Below are 12,572 nucleotides of genomic sequence, written 5' to 3' on the forward strand. Positions count from 1 at the left end.
TCTTTCTTGTTAAATTTTTCCTCATTCCAATCTCAAAGTTTCACTTTCCGGTTTCGTCATTTTTACAACGTCAATTCTCCTAAAACCCTGTACCAAAGTTATAGAAAATTTGAATGGAGATAAAAGAGTTAAGTAACAATAATATTTATATAAGCCACTCTGCATCAAAGCATTTAACGTCAAATCTTATACATGGAATCATATTTTTATTTTTTTGTTTTTACCTTTTTTTAAATCTAGTGTTATAAATCATGGTTTGAATGTCTAATTTTAACCGTTCCTTTTCTTGTCCCTCTTCTATCTGCGTCAAAGATGACGTCACCATTTGTCCGAATAGTTCGTCTGCTGAGCTAAAGTGACGACTTCCATCTCTGTCTTTGTTGACACTCGTAGATGCCGGAGTAGTACGCGCAGGTGTTTCCTCGTGGTCAGGTAGGTTTCCATATCTGTGCAAGTCTGCCATGGAATTGTTCTTATCGCTATGTTCCTCGTGATCCAACGTTTGCTCGTGTAAATACGCCCTACTCGTTTGTGTATGATATAAACCATTATTTAAAGGTCTGGCTACATTAACAAACGTCGCTGGTTCATCATGTTTGGTTAATTGTCTTTTTCGAGTTCGAGATCGATTGTTTGAACAATTCTTCGCCGCCCTGTTGGTCACGCTTTCATAAAGAAAAGACATGTCATCATAAAATTTCCACCGAGGAAATTCCGTTCTTCCTTCAGCGGATTCGGTTCGTTGTCGTTGTGAACAAAAATACGTTCTCAAGCTATGCATTTTGTCGTTCACATCTTTACCGTTTATACCAAGCTCTGCACTGATATTTTCCATCGCTATTTTTCTCTCCGTTTGTACGTAGTAGAATGGATGGTTAGTATTATACAACACATCGTTCTCCTTCCAGAGTCGAATTAACTGTAGAATTTCACCGTCTGTCCATTCGCGTCGCTGGCCAAACTCCTCCCTCTCCCGGTCGGTTTTTCGTCCTGGTTTCCGTTGTAGTGATGTAGATATTACACCATCTTCGCTCGAAGTGGAAGGTGAAATTGCTGCACACGAGTAAATATGTTCTTCACCCCTTCTGTCCATATCTAGAATGCATACGCCAACAAAAATATGCTCATTTAAAGACAAATATAATGACTTTGGGGTTTTTTTGTTTGTGGCTAAGACAGCCCTTTTATGAAGCTACCTATTGTTGTATTGTTGAGACGAGTTTGAACAGGTAAAGCTAATTGATAAATACTCAAGAAATTCTTAAAGTTTCTCACAAAACGAGTGGCGAGAGCCCTGGAGACAACTAAGAGAACAAAATTTAAAACATGGTTAAGTCTGGGTATGGTGTGACTCGAGCCTAAGATCGGTAATACCTTTTGTGTAGTGTGGTCGGGTCTTCGTTCTTGTGTAGTCGTAAAAAAGAGAGCGTATTACTGAGCGCTTATTTTAAATATATAATGAAGAAAATCGTTGAAATAATTTAATTATTTTTAGGCCAATGAAAGAAAAAATATAAAAAATTTGTTGACACTATTTATAAAATTTAGAAAATAGCATTACAAGTTACTTTAGTCATTGAATAATTTTCCAAAAAGCTCTGAGCACTATTTTATTAGCCCTCTTTTTAATAGACGTGTACAAAAGATATTTTCTAGTTCAATACAACTGAATGGGCGTTTTTTAGTAAGGTCTTGAATCTTTGAACCATTTATACAATCATCCTTTAAAAGACGATCATCATTACGACCAGTAAAATTGGAGTTTTTGGAACTTATAATTTAACTTATAATTTACCAAAAACAGTTGACATTTCTAACGTGTAGCTAAGAGCATCCTTCGAATAACTCACTCTTTGCATTTCAGGCTTATAGAGTTCTTTCATTTTTCGAATTTTTTTTTCTCAAATCTAATCTCGACCACTGAGAATAATCGTGAGAAGGCAACATTGAAATATTCATACACCCATTTTTCTTTAAGAAGCTACTAAACCAATAAACAACCAAAGTGACGTGATGATCAATTTACTAACCAACGGGCCGATCTTACTCTAGTAGCTAAAAACTAAAAATTGGCTTTTTATTGAAGAGGTGTATAATTTCATGGCGTCATGTGGAAAATCCACTTACCCACCAAGCACTATCATAAAGAATTTTAAAGCAACCTTTTAGTACTGAAGTTCTCGAAAAAAAATTGAGTCCAGGGCTAACTCTTAGTTGCTTACTGAAAAAATGTAATATTTTGCTGACATGTGATGACGTCAGCAAAATATGCAGAAGAGGCAAAGATAATGTTTCTGGTACTGTCTTAAAAGTAGACGAAAACAAACATTTTAAAATAAAATAATTTTTTTTTTTTTTTTTTTGAATAAAAAATTCTAATGTTTGCTTCAAATGTTGCTCGCAAAAAAGGTGTAAACATTTCATAAATTGAAAAAATATTAAGTTTACCACTGTTTACTGTATTCTCTATAACTGTAATATCATTCGAGTTATTCGTTGTCATTTTTTTCGTTTCTTCTTCTTCTTCTTTGTAGCACCTTTTCAATTTAAACTCAACTGTTAAAGGATGAAAAGAATTCTTAACAATATTGCAGGTGTTACTATTACGCGCTTTCAATTTAAACTCGTGCTTTTTTCTTCTTTCTTTTTGCTTCAATATTCAAGTTTTTTTAATTGAAAGCATGCATGTGTATAAAAGTTTTATTTATTATGAATTTTTTACCACAATTTTAATGGACTTTAACGCTATTTTTCTGTGTTTTTCTGTGAAGCTGGGACAGTGATTACAATTGCTTTTCATATTCAATTCAATGTGAATTTTTGAAAATCACTTTGAATTTTTGAATGTTTTTGCTACTTGCGGAACAAGTATGCGCACTGTGTGTAAATGTTAAACTCGTTTCGTATTTTGTAACATTGTCAATTTTTTAGACTTTCATGTTTTTCTTAAAGTATAACGGATATGCTACATTCACTTATGGGCTCAAAAATTATATTATTGACATTATGCCTAATTTAAAAAATAATTGCTTCACGAGATATTAATAAGTTTAAAATATGTGTTTTGTTTTGACAATCGCCATTTTTATGAAACTAAACTGGGTATGGTGCCCACTATAAAACGGTTCTACAAGATTGCCCGGTCAGTCTAACGTTCAGCTGTTTTGAATTTTTGCGCACCATATCATAACTGTATGGTTTATCTTGTATCCTGCTAGGGTTTAGTAAACATGTATGAAGAATTTAAAGAAAAACGAAAACGCTGTTAAATGTTATAACGTGCGCAGCCCACTATAAAAACTATTTGTATGTTATGCGCCTTCTTTATTGCGATTAACATTTCTCTTTAATAATTATTTGACTTAATATTACGAACGCGTCGCGACAATTTGGAAATTCGTTTGGTATGGAAATATTTCAAAAACATTTTGGGAAGAAGTCGTGTGTTTACGCTTTCACGCTTTTGCTTTTATTCGAATATAAGTATAACATATTAACATTTCAGGTTAAAAACAAGGAATCTATTGTTTAAAACAAAACACGTGTTTTTTTTATAAGAAACCAATGAAAGACACTAATACTCAATTTTTCTTAAATGTTTGTGTGTTTTTAGTACTCAAAGTTTCGTATTGGATTTCTAATTTTGATGTTTGATTCGATTTTAAATAAATTCTATATGTCATAACTAAGTAATGGTTTCTTAATTTTTTGAAGTTAAAAAAGTTTCTTAATTATCTTGATGCATCAGCATGTATTTTTCATAACCGGGTTTCTTATAAAATATAGTGGTTAGAATTTTGATATTCTTATATAAAAAAGCCATGTATGTTATTTTTTCACACTGCCATGCAGGACGCAGTCTCATAAGACAATCTCTTGCATGTTTAGTATATGGTGTGTGATATTCACTTGTATTAATAGGACAGCTAAATTCTATTTATTTCAGGGGTATTATTTGTTTGTTTTAATCGTCATAACGTAAATAATAATACTATCAGAAATAAAATAAACAAAGACTAACATTGGGAATAGTTATTTGATCATACGAAGTAAAGTATTGAGCTGTATAAACGTAAGACATTCAGATAAATAAACTGGTTTAATCAATTAAAGCAAAGGAGAGTGACAGTCCTGTTTCATTGGCTCGTTCAGCTACCATTTTAATTGCAAGATTTATTATTTCATTATAACCTTGGGTGATATTATGCCCGTTGCATTAATAATAAACCTTTTATAAAACGCATTGAAAATTCGTTTTTTCCACAATTTTTGTGCCTGCAAATTTCAATAAAGTGCCTTAGAGTTTCATGATTTTTTTACATCATGCGGTTTTATTCTGCGACGAAATTGCATTAATTTTTGACGTCGACGTTTTTAGGTTTTAGAGGTGACGTTACTAATTGCAAGTTACATTAACGCCGTCGTGACGAGATGCGGGATCAATCTCGACGTTAAAAGCAGCTCTTCTCTCTCACCCTTGCCCACGGAGACATCGAACAACAATGCAGCAACGAGTTCAGCCCTCAAGTTAGAATATGTCCATTTGTGGGACATGGAGACAGAGAAGTAAAAATGATATATATTTTATATGTTAATTATATTTTTTTTACTTTTTTATATTCATTTTTAATGCCTTTTTGTAAGCTTTGTAACATAAATAAATGGCTGTTTTATCGCTTTTTATATTTAAGCTTTTATTTTTGCTCCACTTTTTATATTTATTGAACTTTTTAAGTTTTGCTAAGAACTTGAATGTTTCTGTGTTTTCACAAATTCCAGCCTCGTATTCATAAAGTAATTCTTGCTGAAAACTTAGAATTTTTTGACATCAATTGCTTTTATACGAAGTATCTAGCAACGAACAAACGGAAGCACGTCTTACCACGGATTTTCCAAGTTCGATCCTTTTGGTTGATATTAAATTATAGCTTTGTTTTCATCTTCTTAGATTGTATTTAGGTTAAAGAAAGATCCTTGGCTCTTTGTAGCGTTTTTACCTGTGATATCAAAACTGACTCCACACAAGAAAATTTACGACAGTTGTACTTACAACTAGTCTACTTACCACTTTACCTCGCAAATTTAATTTTTAGACTTACAATTTTACCGTGAAAGGTTTTGCTTATATAACTTTTCATAGTCCAGTTAATTTACTGCAATGAACTTATTGAAACGAATTAATATAACTATACCCCAGGAGAGAATAATTTTTCTAAGATTTACTTGCAAGGATAAAAACATTGTAGAATTTGCGAAACACTTTTATCGTGGCAGAAGTTCAATTTTGCCGATTTTGATGCAGTCGTGAAAAGATTTTTCTTCAAAGATAATGGATATTTACATATATATATTTATATAAAATGTTTTATTTTCAAAATTAACCACCAGAATTTGTAGAGGTGATTGTATGAAATATATTTTATAAATACACCAACATCGATGTGAAGTAATAATATCATTTGTCAACCATGACGATTCTCTCCTTGATAAAATACCTTAAACAGCATTCCAACGCCACATTGTGTGTTTTTACAAGCGTGCCTAATTTATTGTGTTCAATCTTTTATTAATTTCCAGCGCATCACACGTATTTATTTTTCCAAAATAGGGGACATTTAACTTATGGTGACATCAAAATATTGATTGTTATTGTCACCACATATTGCTGTAAAGAAAAATGCGTCTTAAATTATTGTGATATTAAATTTTTCGTTTTACATCAACTGTAAACATTATTTGGGCTAAAATCGATAAAAACCAACAGAATGGGTGACAGGTAAACCAAGAACAAAGAGCGATGCTGAAAAACCATTGGTCCGGTTAATAGCTAATCCTACAACCTCGTTCCTAGGACATTTTGTTTTGATCAACCATAATGGTTAGGGACCAAGTGACCCTTGGAACGAAGATTCTATGACCAAAAACGTCAAATAAAATTCACGCACCGTTTTGGGTTGACTTCCACACGGAAATAAGAAAACAGTTGACTATTAACACTCAATCTGTTAAATCGAGTTAATTTTTTATTTAAACCAACTATTATACATAACGATAGATTTATATACTTCGTTCTAAAAAAATACAAAATGTCTCGCAAGAAGAAACTTATATAAACAGGGAATGATCTTATGCGCCTCAATTATTCTTCGAAGTTCCACATTCGGCGTATTTACAATTTCCCTTAAACAACTCCTTTCTGTTCTGCAAAATACACACAGGTTATTTTACTTTTAATATTCTTCATCGGAACTCATATCGGAAAGTAAACTCATATGATCTAGCCGATACAATCCAGCGGCAGGCTAAAATAACAGAAGAGGTATTATATTACACAGAAAAATAACTTGTCAAGTTTTGGAGTGGAACTTACACAGAAAATTCATAATCGTTACACATTCTTTTTTTCAACTTCGACCCCAGTGTATCTTGTATCTTTTCTGATATCAGTACGGCGACACGAACATCATGTTTGTGTCACTGGTCACGAATGTCAGAAAGATACAAGATGTCCTGGGGACGTGGTTGGCTTTCTTTGTTAATGCAGACGTGGTAACAATTTGTGTTTAGTTACATGGAAATTCCAAATAATTTGAATAATTAATTCGAAATTCTATTTGACGCAAAGAATTCTTAGAAACAAGAAGAAATGCAAGCACATGTTATATCGAAGAAAACAATTGGAGAATTCCACGATTTTAGCCTTTTTTGTGTGCTAAAATTAATATCGTGAAACTTGTTGGAACTACCGATTCGTAAAAATTATCACGACAATTTTACTGCCATTGTTTTCTCCGTGCAAAGTTTTAAAACGTAAAAAAATCACCTTCTGCTATACCTTAGAATTCGCAACCTTACTGGACACACACCACAAATCAACAGAAGGCAAATCTGTTTTTTTAATAACAAGATCATTTAGTCTATTAACCTGGTTCCTGGTTCAAATATAAGAAGCCAAATAATAATACCTAATAATTTCCGGGCGTTACAAAGCCGTTAACCTAGACCGGGTTAACCTAGTAATTAGACCGGGATAAGGTTGCTGCCATATTCAAAAAAACTTTTTCATAGCTGCATTTTATTTATCGAACTTCTTTTTAGTAGAATTTTGCGATAATTAGTGCAAATTTGGACGGAATATTTTGTCAATATGTAAAAAAAAGAAAAACCTAACTTAAGTTTGTATTTCATAGGCTCGACTGTTGTCTTACCATGACCGTGTTGCTCTCTGAATTTTTTTTCTACCTCATATAGAAAGGAGAAAAAAGTCCAGGATCTTTTGTTGGCTACCAGGGAGACTGAAGTCACGCGTTTGCTTTTTTCCATTGCGCTAGTGCACATTAGACTGGTTGTTGCTTACCGGTTACCTAGCTTTTTAATAGACCTGAGGCAAGTTATAAAGAAAATAATTTAAAAATTTAAAAAAGCTTTGGGGGAATCATACATTTTTGCGAGTAAACCCTGCAAAATTGTCTGAAAATATATTAAATGCAAATGAAAATACCTTTCCGCCGTAGTATCGAACTTTCTTTAAATTTCTTCTGCGAATATATCTGTAGATAACAATTCCTACTGTGATCAATAATGCTCCAAATAATCCAGACAAGACTGGCAAAAAAATGGTTGAATACAAGAATCGAATGTTCTAGAAAAGATAACGATATCAGTTTAGTGGCGTACAGTTCCGTTATAACACTTAGCTAGCTATATACGATTACAAATCATTGTATCATTGTCGTAGATGCGCAAAGTTACTGACCCTCAATCCTAGAGTTTTTACTGTTTTTTATCTCCCTTATATAAAACGGTTAAAAAACCTGGGAACAAGGTTGCGTAAAGAATTAAAAGCGTTTATCCGAAGATGGCAAGTAGCTTGTAGCTTTGATAAATGTAGGAGGTGATGCGAACTTCTATTTCACGAGCACGTTAGTTCTTGTATTTCAAAGTTTTAAACATTATAGGTTGATTAATTTTTGCGCATTTCGCGAAATTTAATTTTTGCGAATAAGTCATGGCGAGATATTTCACATAATCTTTTTTTCAAGTGAACCACTTCAAAGCTTACCTCTAGTGAAGAAAACAAGTTAAGTTCATATGAAAAAGCTTGGAATTTCTCTAGAAGTTTGCTTATTTTTTTAAATTCTTTATTGGTTCTTAAGAATTATATATTTTCCTATTCTTGTTGGGGTTTTTTTCCAAATTTTAATTTACGTCAGACCTATGTTACTGAGATAAGGTAGCCTGTAATTAAACTTGCTTTTTTCACGGAAGTTTGTATTATTTTTACCGACTGCACACAAAAAAATTCATGAATAATCTAATTCGAATGAAAAGAAAATTTACCCAAAGTTTTGCGAAGTTAATTTTAGTAGAAAATTTATTTACACTAATTTCGCGAAAATTTAATTTCACGAATTGACCATTCCGGGAATTTTGCCGAAAATGAATTAAAACTCGCCAAATTTGCGAAAATTAATCAACTCGAGGTAGAGTTAAACATCGTAGAAGACGAAGGATAAATTCCCTTTGTACGTGCTAAATATATGTATGCAACCTATTGCCTGTTGTCTCTTTTTCATTTCTAACCACGAGATTGAGATACGTATGTGCTGATAAGTATGCGAGTAGATGGCAACTAATAATCTCACCTTGATTTCCGCTTCCTCTCCAGTTTGCGCTCTTTCTACAAAATAAACAAGTCTGTGATAGTTCCTGTTGGCTACTCAAATTATATATATGTAGGAAAGATGTGTATGTGAGATGTGTAAGTAGATATAGGTATCGGCAGATATAGGTATCAGTAGATATAGGTATCAGCAGATATAGGTATCAGTATATATAGGTATCGGCAGATATAGGTATCAGTAGATATAGGTATCAGTAGATATAGGTATCAGTAGATATAGGTATCAGCAGATATAGGTATCAGTATATATAGGTATCGGCAGATATAGGTATCAGTAGATATAGGTATCAGTAGATATAGGTATCAGCAGATATAGGTATCAGCAGATATAGGTATCAGTAGATATAGGTATCAGCAGATATAGGTATCAGTAGATATAGGTATCGGCAGATATAGGTATCAGTAGATATAGGTATCAGTAGATATAGGTATCAGTAGATATAGGTATCAGCAGATATAGGTATCAGCAGATATCGGTATCAGTAGATATAGGTATCAGTAAACCTACACATTAGCCTTCCAAATGCTGCAAAGATGATGATAGATCGCCAGGCAAGAACGAGGTCAGCGGATTAAGAAATCCTGCTTGACCCTGGTCTTCCGCACTTGGAAAACTAATGTGCTGATTTGCTTAAACCTTTAGATAGCACTGCCCTTTCTGAAAATTGCACATGAGATTTTTCTTATTTCTCGTTTCGTGCATATTTCAGGCATAGTTAAAAAACCCTTAGATTAAGATTACAGCCACACAATATACCTTAATAATTAAATTTCAACTCTTTCTGAGCTTTCTGGGCGACATTTATTAAATTCATTATCGTAACAAGGAGATGGGACTGTTTGCAAGTGTGATGCATTTTCAGGAAGAGAAATTATTTTGCGTAGAAAAGATATTGGTAAAAACGTTAGTTAATAATCCTGGTACATGTGTTGTGCGTTTGGAAATGGTAAACATTCACTCGACTGCAAAATATTTCAATAGACTAAACGTGGCATTCCGAGACTAAATGGAGACTTAATAAGTTATTAATGCTGTTATGATTGTTGTAACATACCTATTTCGTCCCCATATCCAATCTCGTTTGGAATCTGCGGTCCTTCAGCAGACATAATCATCATTTTTATCATTGGCTCGATTACTTCTGATGCGGATGGCGTTACTGCTTCAATCTTGACTGAAGAAGGTTTTATTATAGTAGGCGAGGTAGGTGTGTTAGTAACTACAGAAGAGGCTGCTGGATAGGTAGAAGATGAAGTCATCAGTGCGGCTATTTCACTGCTTGCTGTAGGTGAAATACGGAGTGTACTGTTTGAAGGTCTTAATAAAGTCTTTTGTACAGATATTAAGGAGAATAAAGAAGCTGAGAAGTATGGCGACGGTATATTAGAGTTGATAGTAGCGCTTAAAGTAGTTAGCATCGGTGTAGTTGGTTGAACTGCTGATGTCTGGTTAGATGCAAATATGGTAGCCGTCGGTACAACGAAGGCTGTACGTACAGACGGCGTAGGTAGCACTAAAGATTTAGACGATGATGCTGTGCGCAACATTTCAATTTCTTCTTCTTCCTCGTCAATATCGTTCGAATCATCCTCGTCCTGTAACATGACTTGGGCAGGTCCAACGTCCAGGAATGGGAATGTTTTGAAAATATTTATAGAATCATCGCGCTTTTCACGATTTAACTGTTCTGCGTCGTCGGAAATTGAATCTTCAGGTAGTAAGTGTGCCCACGTAAAAATGCAAGTTGTGGCAATAATAACAAAAAGTTTCTGAAAAATATACATCGTGCGGTTTACTTGTGTTGTGTACTTCTATAAATTCCTATACTTTTTAGCAAAAAATTAGATCATAGTTAACACAAAATTCTATTCTGTTTTAATCCCTTTTATGATAAAATATTCAGCATTATTCAGTAACTAAATTCTTTGTTTCTGATGATCTTGCAGTTTCTCTTCGTTTGTTCTAACAGAAATAATAATTATGAATTACAGTATTGCGACTTTCGAGAATTTTAATTATTGTTCGAATGTATGATCAACGAAGCGTTTAATCTTTCATCTTTTCATCACCTGTTCTGTAAAAAAATGTACGCAAACTACACCTTTTGAGCATGCGCAAAGGCACAATATTTAGAATTGAAGCTGGTTAGCGCGGGTGAATTTTTTGATACCCATGTAATAAATAAATAAAACAAGGAAAAGCGAGAGCAACACAAGGAACGAAACAGAATGCCCAAAATATCAATCGGTTTATCGAAATTGATTTTTTGGCTATGAAAGTACAAAAAATGAGATAACTAAGAAAAAAAAATTTATTTCTTTTTTAACAACCTCATTCGCAGGCCTCTTTCTTCTTGAGAATAATTTTTTTTTAATTTTTTTAATAAACAACGTATTTATAGTGATAGAAAAGATACTTCTATATAAAGTAGGTAGTTTTTTACCAACTGTGTCTGCTTTAGACAAACTTCAATATTTGTAAAGAATTTAGCTTTAATCCGTCCAAGTCACCCACCCTCAAATTAAGCCCATGGTGAAGAACGAAGTTGTCTATATCCAAACAATCTCGTCACTAAGGAGAGGCTCTCTTCCAGAGTTTTTTTTCGACAAGGAAGTAAGTATTCCTTATCTAATTTTATAATTTTTTTGGATGCTTACGACGTTATGAACCTCGTTCCCAGGACTTTTGTCTGTCACTGGCGCTGTACGTAAAATGTAGCACCCAGCGCAATAAGAGTCACATGATTGGAGAACAACCCAATTTTTGTCTTAAATATATTGCGGATATAAAGCCTTCGTCGCACTCTGTTTTTTTCTGTCATGTAACGCATACGCTATCTCCCTCTGCCATCGAAAAGACAGCCTCTTCTTTCCCAAAGTCTTAGAAACGCAGTACAAAGAAACCTGTCATACAAAAAAACGCTTACAAACCCTAGGTGCGAGGTTGGTTGTTTCGCTTATTATAAATCTTATTTGCAGCTAAAATATAAAAAGTCATACTTCATAACAACGATTATTATTTACTGACAACAAAATGGTAGAAAGTGGTTGATTGATTGGATGTGCTTTTTTGCTTGCTAACCTGTCCAAGTTATAATATTACTGTAACTATATAGGACGAACAATGTAAATGTTAACATGTTAAGATTTTTACACCTTTTATCGCCATATTCCATAGTTATATATTTTCCTGACATGTGTTAAAACATCCATAATGCTGCACATTTTAAATGATGCGTATTTAACTAGCAAGAAAGTAGATACAATGAAAACTTAGGTTTTTGGGGAAAAATGTTTATTGTGTCACATACAGTGTAAATATTTTTTGGTACTTAATAGTTAAAATCTAGGAGCAACTATAGAATCCCCCCGTAAAAAAAAATAAAACTATGTACTCAACAACGCAACAACGCACCTACTCAGCACTACACAGCTACTCAGCAATACAGCAACGTAGATGCTCAGCTACGCAACAACACAGCTACTTAGCAACGCAGCAACACAGCTACTAAGCAATACAGCAACACGGATACTCAGCTACACAGCAACGCCAGCAACTCAGCTACGCAGCAATGCAGCTACTCAGAAAAATAGTTGAAAATGGTTTTAAATAGTTAAAAGGGATCTGAGCAAAAGCTTCATTTTTAAAATTAAAACAGTTTAGAAAAACATTATATGACATTATATAAATGTTTTCTAATAACTAAAAATATTAAATGAATAAGGAAACTATTTAAAGAACGAAAAATTTGTCATTACAAATGTATACACTATGAGGCTAAACTATAGATTCATGAAAGCGAAGACGTTATATTGCGAAATGTTTAGTGTAACAGACCATATTGGTATGTTTGATGATATTTTACTTTAGTTTAACTGTCAAACTGTG

The 12,572-nt window shown here is 33.4% G+C and overlaps 3 protein-coding genes across 3 annotated transcripts in view; 1 reads left to right on the forward strand and 2 right to left on the reverse strand.

The window, feature by feature from the left end:
- Positions 1 to 5,438, forward strand: part of LOC130656249 (pleckstrin homology domain-containing family H member 2-like) — a 31,868-nt gene extending 26,430 nt beyond the window's left edge. The window contains exon 32 of the mRNA XM_057459084.1: positions 4,379 to 5,438. Coding sequence (XP_057315067.1) covers positions 4,379 to 4,570 — 192 coding nt within the window. The 3' untranslated portion in view covers positions 4,571 to 5,438. The remainder of the gene's footprint in view (positions 1 to 4,378) is intronic.
- Positions 64 to 2,557, reverse strand: LOC130656250 (uncharacterized). The gene is made up of 2 exons (XM_057459085.1): positions 2,449 to 2,557; positions 64 to 1,095 (listed from the first exon to the last, which is right to left on the reverse strand). Exons 1-2 carry the CDS (start codon positions 2,501 to 2,503, stop codon positions 221 to 223), a joined length of 930 nt encoding a protein of 309 aa, XP_057315068.1. The 5' UTR covers positions 2,504 to 2,557; the 3' UTR covers positions 64 to 220.
- Positions 5,439 to 5,983: 545 nt separating the features above from the next.
- On the reverse strand, positions 5,984 to 10,730 carry LOC130657423 (uncharacterized). The gene is made up of 4 exons (XM_057460406.1): positions 9,739 to 10,730; positions 8,646 to 8,680; positions 7,502 to 7,642; positions 5,984 to 6,302 (listed from the first exon to the last, which is right to left on the reverse strand). The coding sequence occupies exons 1-4, from the start codon at positions 10,466 to 10,468 to the stop codon at positions 6,231 to 6,233; spliced, it is 978 nt and encodes a 325-aa protein (XP_057316389.1). The 5' UTR covers positions 10,469 to 10,730; the 3' UTR covers positions 5,984 to 6,230.
- Positions 10,731 to 12,572: the final 1,842 nt, after the last annotated feature.

This window comes from Hydractinia symbiolongicarpus, chromosome 9 (genome assembly GCF_029227915.1).
Source record: "Hydractinia symbiolongicarpus strain clone_291-10 chromosome 9, HSymV2.1, whole genome shotgun sequence".
Classification (NCBI taxonomy): domain Eukaryota; kingdom Metazoa; phylum Cnidaria; class Hydrozoa; order Anthoathecata; family Hydractiniidae; genus Hydractinia; species Hydractinia symbiolongicarpus.